The sequence below is a fragment of the Limanda limanda genome, chromosome 20 (assembly GCF_963576545.1).
Source record: "Limanda limanda chromosome 20, fLimLim1.1, whole genome shotgun sequence".
NCBI classification, from domain to species: Eukaryota; Metazoa; Chordata; class Actinopteri; order Pleuronectiformes; family Pleuronectidae; genus Limanda; species Limanda limanda.
The window spans coordinates 8,424,456-8,438,319 of NC_083655.1; the positions used below are offsets into that span (position 1 = coordinate 8,424,456).

At 41.4% G+C, this 13,864-nt stretch overlaps 2 protein-coding genes across 2 annotated transcripts; both read left to right on the forward strand.

Annotated features, from left to right (window-relative positions):
• Positions 1-2,095: 2,095 nt before the first annotated feature.
• On the forward strand, positions 2,096-7,529 carry lztfl1 (leucine zipper transcription factor-like 1). Its single transcript, XM_061094003.1, has 10 exons — positions 2,096-2,321; positions 2,627-2,751; positions 2,882-3,076; positions 4,584-4,641; positions 5,024-5,095; positions 5,179-5,244; positions 5,332-5,409; positions 5,679-5,855; positions 6,304-6,407; positions 6,635-7,529. The coding sequence occupies exons 1-10, from the start codon at positions 2,319-2,321 to the stop codon at positions 6,651-6,653; spliced, it is 897 nt and encodes a 298-aa protein (XP_060949986.1). The 5' UTR covers positions 2,096-2,318; the 3' UTR covers positions 6,654-7,529.
• A 3,174-nt stretch (positions 7,530-10,703) lies between these two features.
• On the forward strand, positions 10,704-12,828 carry ccr9b (chemokine (C-C motif) receptor 9b). Its single transcript, XM_061094107.1, has 2 exons — positions 10,704-10,763; positions 11,782-12,828. The coding sequence occupies exons 1-2, from the start codon at positions 10,704-10,706 to the stop codon at positions 12,826-12,828; spliced, it is 1,107 nt and encodes a 368-aa protein (XP_060950090.1).
• The last annotated feature ends 1,036 nt before the right edge of the window (positions 12,829-13,864 follow it).

Below are 13,864 nucleotides of genomic sequence, written 5' to 3' on the forward strand. Positions count from 1 at the left end.
GACTGCTGTGCCCTCTAGGGACAGTGTGACATCAATGCATGTGACAGCATTAGTCAGGTTTAGCACCATTATGCCTGCTGAGTACACACACACACACACACACACACACACACACACACACACACACACACACACACACACACACACGCGCACACACACACACACACGCGCACACACACACACAGACAGACACACAAACACACACACACACACACACACACACACACACACACAAACACACACACACACACACACACACATACAAACACACACACACAGCAGCACTATTTCCAGTCTTTCCCGAGCAGTTTACATGAACTTCCTTTTCTCTGCATACCTTTGCTAATCAATCACCCACTTTTTTTATATTTTTGATAGTTTGCTAAAGTAGCTCACAGACCAGCTGCCGAACATCAACATCCACAAATATTGGATTTGCCACACAAGCTAAAACACAATAACACCAACACATTGGCCTTTTACAAACTCCTGTACTGGTTATGGTTGGAAACTAGTGGTTTCTAGATCCAGAATTAAATTGCAAGCGACTCACCGTGACTGAAGGTAAAGGGGAAACATCTTGGCCTCTGTGACTGACTGATGTTGCACAGTGAAGTTGAGCGGGACGGCACAGAGCGGTCACATTATGAGGCATCTGATTAGGTGACCAACCATGCGCTGCCCGTTAGTCTAATTCAATTACAGCAAAAGAGACATTCGGGGGAAAAGAATTTCCTTCTTTTCTCTTTGGACCCGCCTTGACAGAATGGATAGTGATATTCTTTAGGCTTCAGTGACAGAGGATAAGGAGGCGGCGCGACTTTATCTCTATGAATTCTTTATTCAGCTCATGTGGACTCAAATGAGTTTAACTGATGGAGAAGCAGCCATGTTGACTCCCATCTGACTTAAAAGGTTGTGTGTTTAAAGATCCCTAATGGTTGATTGATTGAGCTGTTAACGTGCAAATAAACCCTCTGCAATAAGATTTGTTTACCAATCAGTAGTCAGAGGTATTAACTGCCATTAGAATTGAAGAGAGACAGGGAGGCTGCATTATCTACAGGGAAATGTGTTGAAGTTTAAGGAGAAAAACAACAAACTCAATGGAAATGGCTTCATGATGCCTCAAGATACAACAGATCAAATAAATGTTCAGCAAAAATCTAGTTGTGGTTCTTTAAACTCTTATTTTATCGGCACATTTACTAATATTGTGATCGGAGCACCACTTCTACATAAGTTGACATCAGTCTTTCATGTTAAGAGAAGTGGTTTAAGAAATTCAATCAGCAGATACCACAACATGATTTTACAGGAATTCTACCATATTACGAGGAAAGAGCTGATGAAAAGCCAGACTCACACTACTTACTCAATACTGCCATCCAGTGCTGACGGATCTTTGACAAATTTAATAATATAGAATGATTGAGACATAACGATCTGGTGGTTATTGTGCTGGGACAAAACAAATCAAATCTGCAGGCCTACGTTTTTGGGAGGAAACACATTGTAGAGTTGATTTGAAATATAAGTATACCCATGTGATTTATTTGTATGGCACCTTTGAAGAACAATTGAAGAACAATGCAATTAAAAGTTCTTAAAGACATTAAAGGCTTTAATACATGAATGTACAAAGCAAGTGTGAAAAATACATATTTAAAAATAAATTTCAGAATAAAAGAAATCAAATAAAAAAACACGAGAAATTGTGTGTTTTAAAAAGAACAAACATATTAAATTCAGATTTAATGAAATAAAATGCAATATTCAAAACAATATTCAATTTGTGCCAATAGATCCCCTTCATCTAAATCTTACTCACTGGGCCTTTGGTACTAATATTACATTTAATATAACATAATTTCCAAACCAATACTGAATTGTATTGTTACCAGTCGAGTGAGGATTTGTATTGATCATATAAAATATAAATATTAATATCGTGAATACAAAACTACCCGTACTATTATTATTATTATAGTATTGCTAAGTTGTTGTTTCGTGTTGTACGCAGCCCCCTTGAACGCACCGCCCGTAACCAAGGAGATGACGCTCCTCTCCGTTACCAAGGCGCCCTCACGGCAAACAGTAGCAGCGTAGCTAGGCTAAGCTAACGGGACAGATACTCACAGCCATGATATAAACGCCAGCTTCTTCACCACGTAACTTTACGTTAACTTCCCAGTTGATCTGAACCATTGCTCCCAGTTCATCGCCGGCAGATCCACCTCCAGTTCGCGGTTGTCGTCTTCCAGGATCGCCTCAGTCTCCCAGCGAGCTAACCGAGTTAAGCTAGCTGCACAGCCGCCATGGTGAGAAGGCCACCTGTTTGCTTTTGAGGAGCTAGCATGCTAAACGATTAGCTTTCTAAATATCTGGATTCTCTGAAGTCACCCACAGACAGACAGGAAGTGTGTGTGTGTGTGTTAATGAGTGTGTGTATGTGTGTGTGGGGACGGGCCCTGTCACACATGAGCAGGAGACAATCCCCCTTGGAGTTAGCTGATCAGCTAGCTGTGGTTGCTAGTACAGTGTCTCCCCCATGTCCACACACCACATCTTTCATCCTCACGTCTCTCTCTTTGTCTCCCATCTCTTGCTTCTCGTCTCTTCACAGGCTGAATTTGGATTCAACGAGCAGCATCAGAGCGAAGTCATCAACTACATGCGATTTGCTCGCTCCAAGAGGGTCCTGAGGCTCAAGACCATTGATTCATGCTTCGAGGAACTCAAGGACAGCAGGTGATTGGTCACATCCAAGGATCTGGGGCCAGTGTTTGGATGTAAACTCAACTTGACTCACTTTTCAGCTCAAATGGATCTGTGACGTGTGATTGTGTGTGTTGTGTGTGATTGTGTGTGTTGTCTGCAGGCTGGTGGAGGAAACCTTCACGGTGGATGAGGTGAGGGAGATGCTGGACGGGCTGCAGGTGGTGGTGCGAGGGGAGGTGGAGATGGAGCTCATCAACACGGCCCACACCAACGTGCTGCTGCTCAGGCAGCTCTTCTCCCAGGCCGAGAAGTTCTACCTCCGGCTGCAGAGCGACATCTCAGAGCTGGAGAACAGGTGAGAGATGAGGGCGACCAATCCACGATTGTTCCCACTGGAGTACAAAATGTTCTAAGTGATACATTATGAGGTAAACAGCTTCTCCTTGAACATGGTAGACGTTATTTAAGTTTTTAACATCTGTGCTCAAGATGTGGAACTGTAAAAGGTCAAATCGAGTGTTTCTATACACTGCGCTTACGTGTGAAAAGATCCTGTGCTTTGACACATCTCCTGTTTCCTCCTCAGTGCAGATCTGTTGTGTATCTGTGGTGTGTGACAAAAGGTTTTTTTCATCACACTGGTTTTCTCTGCGGTGACGTTCAGTTGGTCTGAAAATCTCATATTCTGCTATCTTTTCGCTACATTTAAAAATTGTTTACTTTCACTTATGAGACCTGTGTGCCTGAATTAAAAAGCTGCTATTTTTAAAGTGGTACGAAGCTACGTGATCACATGAAGTGTCGTTGGTTTATGGCCACACGTGAGAAAAATAAGAAAAACCGGAAAGAACGTGTTTCTGAAAAGGGTTTTTGTTCATATTACAGGTCTGAGCATAGAGCAATGTTGGCTCCTACATGTGAGACCAGTAACTATGATAAATTACATCTGAACTGTTGCCAGAATGCACTGTACAGTCTTGACATTTTGGCAAAGGAAGGAAGGAAGTGTCAGGGCTTTTCGACACATACGTTTACAGGTCATTTAAAAAAAAACAACAATAACCCATAGTTACACAATTGAGATAAAACTGTCCAAAAAAACTTAGGTTGAGTTAAATGTTACATTATAATCTTCAGTATCAAACATTTACGTTTACAAAACTTCTGCAGCCAAGAACATCCGAGCCAGTGTTGTTGGCCAGTTGTGTAAAAGCTCCAGAGTTCATGTGCAAGGGGTTGAATGTAGTCTCCGTCTTCTGTGATATTCAGGTGAACTTCATTTAACATTTGACCTCTGGAACCCTTTGCCCCTATCTGTGTTGTGGAACAGTTTCTAGTATGCAGATGGTGGGTGGATCAAGAAGCCCTGATGCTTTTTAGTTTTTTTTTTACAGGCCTCAGCCCTACGTGACTTGATACGGTGCCTAAAGCAAGGAATACGCCCCGTGTCACAGGCTACGTGTGTTCAGCTGCTTCTAAAAACCACATTTAAGCTTTTCAGAGAACTGATGTGTTCACCACAGGCAAACATCTCAGCATAAGTGTTAAACTGCCAAAAAACAAGGGTGTTTATTTGCCGACCTAACATTTCCCACCACCAAAATGGTAGATTACTCTAACGTCAAAAAACATCAACATTGCTGTGTGAACCTGACAGTTGTGAAAAGTGTTAGTTCAGATTATCAGTCACTCAGTGTTGCTCAAATCTTAATTGTATGTTGTAGACCAATGTTTGATTACATCTAAAAAAGGAAATCTAGATAATATTTGACATGATGTAGAAACCTACATTATCTTATCTTCTCTGATCGTGTCATCGTTATTCTGACGTCTTATTCTTTGCTAATCTCTCCCCCATCTAGAGAGCTGTTAGAACAAGTGGCTGAATTTGAGAAGACCGACTTTAAAACCACTGATAAGGTGAGATGAATGTGCAGCTCGGTCACACGTAGACCTTACAACATCTCCATCAGCAGCATAGTCATTGTTAATCATGAGCTCGAAGCGTATTTACACCCACATGGAATTCTCTCTCTCAGCCCAGCGATTTATATGTCAGGTCACCCAGCCTTGATATGAAACCAGGCAGCTCAGCAGTCACTCAACACAGTGGCTGACGTGTGGCTTTACACGTATCAACATGCTGTACTTCACAGGATTTTCAAACAGTAGTCATTTGTCACCGTCACATTTCTAAGAAAAGAAAGATTGAACAGATGTTTTAGTTTTACTGTCACATCTAGTGTCCACTAAGAGCAAAGCAAATGTTTCCCGTCGATAAGTTTGTACTTTTCTTTACCAGATACACCAGGAAACAAACAAACCCAAGTTAGCGCCGCTGAATGAAGGTGGAGTGTCGGAGCTTCTCAACAAGGTAAAGAAACACGTTGCATTGGGTTTAACGTGGATGATTATCAGGTTCACTCACTCGTGTGGATCTGTGCTGTGTTTCTACAGGAGATAGCAAGACTACAGGAGGAAAACAATAAACTGAAAACCAGGCTGCGGACTTTAGAATCCCAGGTATAAAAATCTGTCACGTACTTTTTAGTAAAGCAGACCTGTTCTCATTTACATTATTAACTTCATGCTCTGATAAATGTTTCCTAGGCCATGAGTGCACTGGATGAGAGAACCAGGGCCGAGCGAGCTCTGAAGGATCTTCAGAAGGTGCAGGGTGAACAGCAGGTACTGTTCCATGTCTGATCTACAAGTTACTTCATTGTCATCGGTGACATTTTGAGTTTGCTTTCTTTTTTACTACTTACATTTTTTGTTAGTTTTTATCATTTACATCAACACTCTGTCATTTTGCTTTTTATGCTCTAACTCGGATCTGAAACGGTACGTACGTTTGTAGCTGATCAGTGTGTCGTTGACTATAGGAATAGACACCTTGTCCATCGTGGAGAATAAACTTGCAACTGAACTGGTTTGTTGTGTCTTTGTCCTTCAAGTTTGCTGATCAATCCCAGGAGATCAACTGTCTAGAGGACACAGTGGCGGCTCTGAAAGAGGACTACGAACGGTCTCTCAACGCCAACGCTGTCTCCCACAAGGATCTGCAGGAGAACCTGATCTCTTCCAAACATGAGCTGCTTCGAGTGCAGGAGCAGCTGACCCTGGCCGAGAAGGTATATCGCTGTAGTCTTCACCCACAAGGGAAAAAAAGTGAATTACCCTGAAAACCAATTGTGTCTCAATGCAGCCAGAGTTAAAACAGTTCTGGTCATGTCCTATGAAGTGGGCAGGGCTCAGTTTGTATAAGATGAAGTCGCGTGCCTTCGGTGCACCAATTAGAATTTAGCTCAATTTGATTCCACAGTTGTGGGTTTGTTGGCTGATGTTTGTAGGCCACTGTGTCAGTTCAAGCTGATTGAATCACACTATTCTGATGATGTGTTTTTTTTTTTTATGTAAACTCTTAAGATTCATATCTCAGGATGTAGAAAGAGGTGGTGAGCCCGACAAACACCAACGATAAAATGTCCCTTTAGTAGATACGTTGATATCAGATACTTGTTTCTCTGGCCAGTTTTCAGTTTGATTTCGCTCACATGTTTATATGTGTTTGTTGTGCAGGAGTTGGACAGGAAGTTCCAGCAAACTGCAGCCTACCGCAACATGAAGGAAATCCTGACCAAGAAAAACGAGCAGATCAAAGATATTAGAAAACGACTGCAGAGGTGAGCATCCAGCAGTGAGATTAAAACTTTGGTATTTTCAAGCATTTTGTAGCAGCCTGAGAAGATCGCGCAGGATGCAGTGACGTTTAAATTCAGACGTGGACATAAATTATAACTTTTCTAATGGCGAGAGCATACGAGCAAAAGGCCTTAACTCTATATTACTCCTAAAACTTTCTTATCAAGATTCCTGTCTATTTTATATCTTTGCCGCTTCTCTGTTTCAGATACGAGCCCAACGAATGAGCTGTATCCAGGAGAGCTGGTTTATACAGAGAGAGGACGGACCAGGACGTTAAATGACTGTGGTTTGGCCCAGAAACCATCAGTTCCGATACTGTAAGACAAGAAACACAGATAAAAGTTTCCCTTTGCTTCGTGTGGCGTCTTCAGTAGAGTTGGTAGCAGGGAAGTTGACAGTAGGCCGAGCTGAATTCACAAATTAAATAGTATGAAATTATAGCTTTCTCCAGCTGTGCTCATTTAGCCGCGTGTCTCAGTGTCAGAGTTCACTAACAGTAGCTAGCAGACTTCCCTCTGTGCTCTATGCAATAATCATCATGTCCGTGTTTGAAGAGGCCTTGTCCATTTTCTGAAGCTTCGCACTCTCGTATCTACAATCAACGTTTATCTTATTACGACTGGATTGTTCATTTTTAGTCGCCCTTTTGTAGTCGAAAATCCAAATCTGTTTATCGAGAGTTTCAAGCAAACCCCAGGATAAAGTTTGTTTATTACTAGTGAGCAGCTTTTCAAATGCTTCCTGACCCGTTTTTTTCACCAAACATTTAATAGCATTTTACAAAAAATATTTTCAGTGACCTGACATTCTGTGAAAGTCTGATCACTGAAAATACAAACAAATGGTTGTTTTTGCATAAATCTTTTTTGTTTTGCACATTGAATGATTCAGATAGCGATAGACGGATTTCCCTACATCCCCTTGAACATAGGACATAGAATATTTTGTGTGTGTATTTTACGTTTTGCTGTGAGTGACCGAGTGCAAGTGGAAACAAATAAATAAATCTATACATGATGTTCATGAAGTAATGCTCTTGCAAAGTATGATACATCTTCCCTATATTATTCTAGATGTGCATTTGTTTGTATTGTGCAAAGTATGGGGTAATAAAAAGCTGTTACCAAATATATCATGTGTGATCATTATCATATCTTTGATCTTTTTATTTTAAATCTATAATCATATACTTTCATATCTGTGGAAAATATCTTATTAGAACAGCATTTATTACTAATTATCTGAGGTTAGTGGAATATGAATAACAGACTGTTTTTATTTGTTTCTGAACGTAAGATATTATATCTCAAACTCATATTTTTGGAACTGACTGATTCATCAAGGGGGCGCTGTACTGCAAAAATACACAAGGCATAAATTACAGCGATCGTAGGCCTCCTTATGAACTTTATTATTTTATATATAAACATATATATATACTTAGTAAGTGCATCACTTTGAAGTCTGAAGAGGATACAAGTGAGCTGTGGATCAATTGAAGTTTCAGTGTGGCTTCATATATTAACTGCTTTGTTTTTCAAACTATATTTTCCCATTACTGACTCACTGGTCCGAGCTCAGAGAAGAAAGTAAAGAGAGAAGTAGCAACGTTCTGTAAATTCTTACTGGATGGAGAATGATATCTCTGATCTAATATGAAGTGAGAGAAATCTCTAACAACAAGATACTTCATGGTATTTAAAAAAAATCTATAAGATAGTAAGAATAGAGAAAGTGGAGGTTAGACTCGATGCTGGGAACACTGGTCTTAAATTGTAACTATTTGAAATGACAGCTTTGGGCTGCAAACACTCTTACCAGTATGTTTACTGCTTCTATATTTTTTAATGCTTTAGACATTTGTATCTAGTTTTCTGCATTATTCTATCTACTTATTTCAAATACTGTTGACATGTACATAGAGTGGCTGCTACAACTATACAGCTACTAAGATGAGACCAAACATTTTGAGCTGATTATCTGAACAGTAGGAAACCAGAAGAGGCCGGATGCAATCTGCAGATATAAGTTAACATCAACAGTCTGCAGTGAAGGATGAATAAAGGATCTGATCATGAGCACAATGAGGTTTTGTAGAGTAAAAAACAAAGTGGTCACTAATCAGTAAAGTGTCCCCCCCCCCTTCGTAGTTCACAGTGAAACTCTTGAAGCCACGGTTTTTACCTAAACCTCCACAATACAGAACAGAAAATCAAGCGAGCATCAGGTTCATTTGCTTTCTGCTTTTGTGTGTCATTTTTACAATTTGCGTGCGTGCATCTGTTTCCTACGAGCCGCAGCTGAAGAGAAACCATCACGAGGATTTCAGAAAGGATGCAAAAAAGCTGAACAGTTGTGTATCAGTGCATGAAATAAATCACAGCCAGCAGGTACACAGGAAGTGGTGCGACAGTCTCTCAGTTCCAAACCCCCCATCTCTCACTTGACAGTACTTTCCCACAATATGGGGCAAATGAAGATACGTGTCTGAGCGGCCCACTTGCTCACAGCAGCTTCCTGTTCCCCGTCACCGGGCATCAAACGGGTATTCTCAGTTTCAATAGCGAGAGAAAGGGTTTTCTGTAGAATCATCAGGCAGTGACGCACATCTCTGGATATGAAGTGATGTCCAGAGTGCAGTCGGATACTTAGAAACAATAACAATGGGATTTTTAGCAGAACAACCGATGTGGTGTAGTAGCTGTGTGAGTTTAAAGATTGTTCTGTACACAATGAGATGATGTGCTTGTTGACCATGTTCACGATAATTTGCTCAAATTTGCACAAAACACAAAGTATGATGGGAAAAGCATCAGTTTTGTCGATATTTGGTCGTAAACCAAAGCACAGCACAGAATGAAATTGGGGAAATTTGTCATTTCGATGGAAAGTGAAGGGATCAGCATAAGTAATCGAACTGTATACATGAACGTAGCAGTTTCACATGTACAGTAAAGGTTCAGACGTTTACATTTGATGCAGGTTTCAAAGGTTTCAGACACTTTCTTTACCTCGATTCGCACCCATCATGCAACGCAATCTGGGAGACTGAAACAACCTGAAACATGCAGCCAGAGTCATAACACAACGATCTCCAGCCTTCGCTTCACACGTCGTGATTCATGCATCAACACTTCAGGCCAATACAATCGGTTCCCACGAGGCAAACACTCTGTCTGTGACACACACATCGTTTCCCCTGTGCATCGCTGTGATCAAAACTAAAAAACGCACACCAACAGTCCGAGGGCCCACACGCTGTTGTCCTGATGGCGAAGAAGTGAATCTGTGCCAGACAGAGAGAGAGAGAGAGAGAGAGAGAGAGAGAGAGAGAGAGAGAGAGAGAGAGAGAGGGGCCACAACTTTGAAGAACAAAAGAGAAGTATATTTAGGGGACTGATATTAATGAGTGTGTCTAATTTGGTGCAGATCAGGATAAAAATCCAGATCGAGTGAGTTTAAATGTTTAAATTGTGCAGGCCTAAAGAAACACACGGTATATTTAAATGTCCTTGAAACCCGAAGATTCACTAAAAGACTTTTTCCACATTGATTCATTAGGAGGTTGGAGATCACAGGCCACACAGCCTGCAGCTTCCGACAGTGATTTACTGCTTCCAAGCACTGAGCCTGACGACATCTCAGCCTCAGATACCTCCTCCAGTTTGGGGCTTTAATCATATCTGGTTTTCAGTTTCAGGCATCACTCACCTGTTGTGTTAAAGTGCTGCACCTGTGTACACAACACTGGGTCTAAAATGGGCTCCGACTTGAAACTCAATCGACTGTGCAGTCAGTGTGGGTGGATTGTTTTGGCTCAAAGCTGACGGCCACGGTTCAGAGGGGAACATTTAAAAAGTCATGGCTCCCGTGTGAAACTAGCTGCTGTCACTGTTCAAAGATCAGGCTTTGAAACATACTGTCTTCCAGTGTTGATGCTCATTCAGCTGCAGTGTGTGTATCTGGAGAAAAAGATGTGCAGCACTGGGCGGTATGATTGGTTCTTTCTTCAGAGATAGTATCACAGCACGTGACCTGTGGTTGAAGAGAAACCATATAAGTAAGAGAAGATGAAGTCACACAGAACAGAGAAGCAGCAAAGTTACTTCGTTTAATCACTGAGACGGTAAGAGAATTTTTTGCACGGCTACAAAACTGCATTTTAACCATAAGGCGTTTTCTTGCAATATGTTGCTTTTATGAATAATTAATAATTTTTAAACATTTTGATGTGTTTGTGTTGCGTTAACATCTTCTGATTCTTTCCAGATAAGATGGATGAGCCACTGACGACTCTTATGACCACGGTCGCTGATTATTATTTTACTGAAACTGTAAGTTTGAATTTGCAATACATTACATTACAGCCTGATTAATTATAAGGTAATTTGGTTTAGAGCGATTAAAATCAGAAGGTATTTATTGCCAAGTAGGTTTACACCTACCTGGAATTTGCTCTGGTTATTGGTGCATACAATGAACATAGAAACATAAAGACACAATAAATACAACACACATAAGAACAACAATAAAAAGCTAAATATATATAAAAATATACAAAAGATAAATGATAAAAAAAGTAAAGTAAAATGCAAAACAGTAGACTCCACTGAAAAATATCACGATAAAACGTTTGGTCGATTCAATTTCTTTGAAAATATTAAAGGTTTAATAAATAAAAAAGTTGACGTAGCCAGAGAGTAATTATATGTATAACCTTCTAATATATATAATTGTTGAGATAATTATTTGACGTACCACAAGAGAAATTGTTGAGTTTAAGTAAAGTATGATTTGAATAAAGGTTAGAACAGAATACCAAATCACTTATATGTATTTTAAATGTTATGTTTTCTATTGTTACTATGATGAAAATGATGCATTTCACAATCCAGCTGCAGGAGATTTATCGGACCCAGACATCTATCGGATATTCAAATGCAACACTTTTCCACCGCTTGTGAAAACACAAGCTTCACACCTCGCTCTTTATCTCTGCTCCACATCTAAACCTCATGCATCTGGGGCACTGCTGAGTTGTGCTAGCGGGGGGCCCACTCTCTGGAGCCCCTCTGGATGGTTTAACACCCCCCCCCCCCCCCTCAGGCTTGGATAGCAACAGGAAGTTGTGCAGTAGTGTGGTTTCTCCTGCACAGACACAACACCTGCACCTGACTGACGTTTCTATCGCAACCTCTGGTTGGCATGTACGTCACTGGCTGTTCCCACTAGAATAATATGAAGCCCTGAACGCAGCAAGCTTTGTCTGACAGGAAATGAAAATGCACGCGACCCCGTTTTAAACCACCACTTATTTTATTTCATTGAACTTTCAATTTTTTTTTTATGCAGGGCACCACTGAAGACACAGACTATGGTTCAGGGCCGACTGAACCCTCAGGCATGTGCAACAGAGGGTGGGTCCGGGACTTTCGTGGCCGGTACGAACCCCCTCTCTTCGGGATCATCTTCATCCTCGGTGCCTTGGGTAACCTGATGGTCGTGTGGATCTACTCCACCGTGCGCAACCGTCTGAAAACCATGACCGACGTGTACCTGCTGAACCTGGCTGTGGCCGACCTGCTCTTCCTGTGCATGCTGCCCTTCTGGGCCGTGGACGCCGCCAGGGGCTGGGAGTTCGGCGACGGTTTTTGCAAACTGGTGTCCAGCGTCTACAAGATCAACTTATTCAGCAGCATGTTCCTGCTCACCTGCATCAGCGTGGACCGCTACATCGCTATCGTACAGGTCACCAAGGCCCAGAACCTGAAGAAGAAGAGGCTCTTCTACAGTAAGCTCACCTGCTTGGCTGTCTGGTTCGTCTCCGCTCTCCTGGCCCTCCCGGAGTTCATATTTGCTCAGGTGAAGACGGAGCCAGGCGGCAAGTCCTTCTGCCGTCAGAGCTACTGGAACAACACAGACAACCAGACTAAGATCCTGGTGCTGTCCCTGCAGATCTGCATGGGCTTCTGCGTCCCTCTTCTAGTGATGGTGTTCTGTTACTCCGTCATCATACGCACGCTCCTGCAGGCCAAGAGCTTCGAGAAGCACAAGGCCCTGCGCGTCATCTTCGTTGTGGTGCTTGTGTTCATCCTCTCCCAGCTGCCGTACAACAGCCTGCTCATAGTGGAGGCCAGGCAGGCGGCTAACACCACCGACAATTGCGAAATGCTCATTCGTTTAGACGTGGCAGGGCAAGTTGCCAAGAGCCTGGCCTACACGCACGCCTGCCTCAACCCGTTCCTGTACGTCTTCGTTGGAGTCCGCTTCAGACAAGACCTCCTGAGGATGGTGAAGATGTGTGCCGGTGGTCTGAGAACAGGAGGGTGGAGTAAAGCAGTTCCCAAACGTCCCTCTGTCATGTCCGACACTGACACTACCCCGGCTCTGTCCATATAGACTCACATCCTCCTCCAGTCCCATTGTAGACACTCCAGCCTACAGTTCTGACATGGTGAAGTTTTCCCAGCATGCATTATCTGCCACCAGAGCAACAACACAACGTTCATCTCTGAAAGCAAATAAGAGTTTATGTTCATTACTTTCATATTCTCACAGTCACCAGTGCTTTAATAATTGTATAAACTGTATATAAGTGTAAATACTGTTGTTTTTTTTTGCATTTGATTTGTGAGTGTTTGTGTCTTTACCTTGATTCCATCATGTGTTGGTTGTGTGCTGCTGTAACTGAACTAAAAAAACAGATGTATTTTACTTGATTTTCATGAACAAAATAATAAAAAGTCTGAGAAATCTAAATGGAGTTGCAGTTTCCTTCTGTCCACAGCACAAAAACAAGCATCACGTATGTGCCCGAGTGGATTCAAGTACCAGTGGTGCAGAGTAACTCAGTACATTTACTCAAATACTGTACTTAAGTACACATACTTACATACTTTACATTATTACAGGCATTTATGAAACTTTCTACTTCTACTCCACTGCATCTCAGAGGTAAATACTGTACTTTTTACTCCACTACATTTGTCAGACAGCTATATTTGCTTTTCAGATGAAAAGTGTTAATCTTTGTGATAACTGAAGGATGAACTGTTCCTTTTTTAAATTTTGTAGTATATTATGATTTGCTAGAGTCTAAATCAAAACAGTTTATAGGTCAAATGAGCTCAATCTTTAAAATCTACAGAACTACAGCCTACAATTCTGACATGGTTAAGTTTTCCCAGCATGCATTACCTGCCACCAGAGCAACAACACAACGTTCATCTCTGAAAGCAAATAAGAGTTTATGTTCATTACTTTCATATTCTCACAGTCACCAGTGCTTTAATAATTGTATAAACTGTACATTAGTGTAAATACTGTTTTTTTTTTTGCATTTGTTTTGTGAGTGTTTGTGTCTTTACATTGATTCCATCATGTGTTGGTTGTGTGCTGCTGTAACTGAATTTAAATGTTTTTTACTTGATTTTCA

Bases quoted from the DNA above. Each gene is read 5' to 3' on its own strand.
- lztfl1 (XM_061094003.1), top strand. The intron at 3,077-4,583 runs GTGAGAGATGAG...TCCCCCATCTAG, and splicing joins ATCTCAGAGCTGGAGAACAG to AGAGCTGTTAGAACAAGTGG. The intron at 5,245-5,331 runs GTATAAAAATCT...AATGTTTCCTAG, and splicing joins TGCGGACTTTAGAATCCCAG to GCCATGAGTGCACTGGATGA.
- ccr9b (XM_061094107.1), top strand. From the start codon at position 10,704: ATGGATGAGCCACTGACGACTCTTATGACCACGGTCGCTGATTATTAT. The intron at 10,764-11,781 runs GTAAGTTTGAAT...TTTTTTATGCAG, and splicing joins ATTATTATTTTACTGAAACT to GGCACCACTGAAGACACAGA.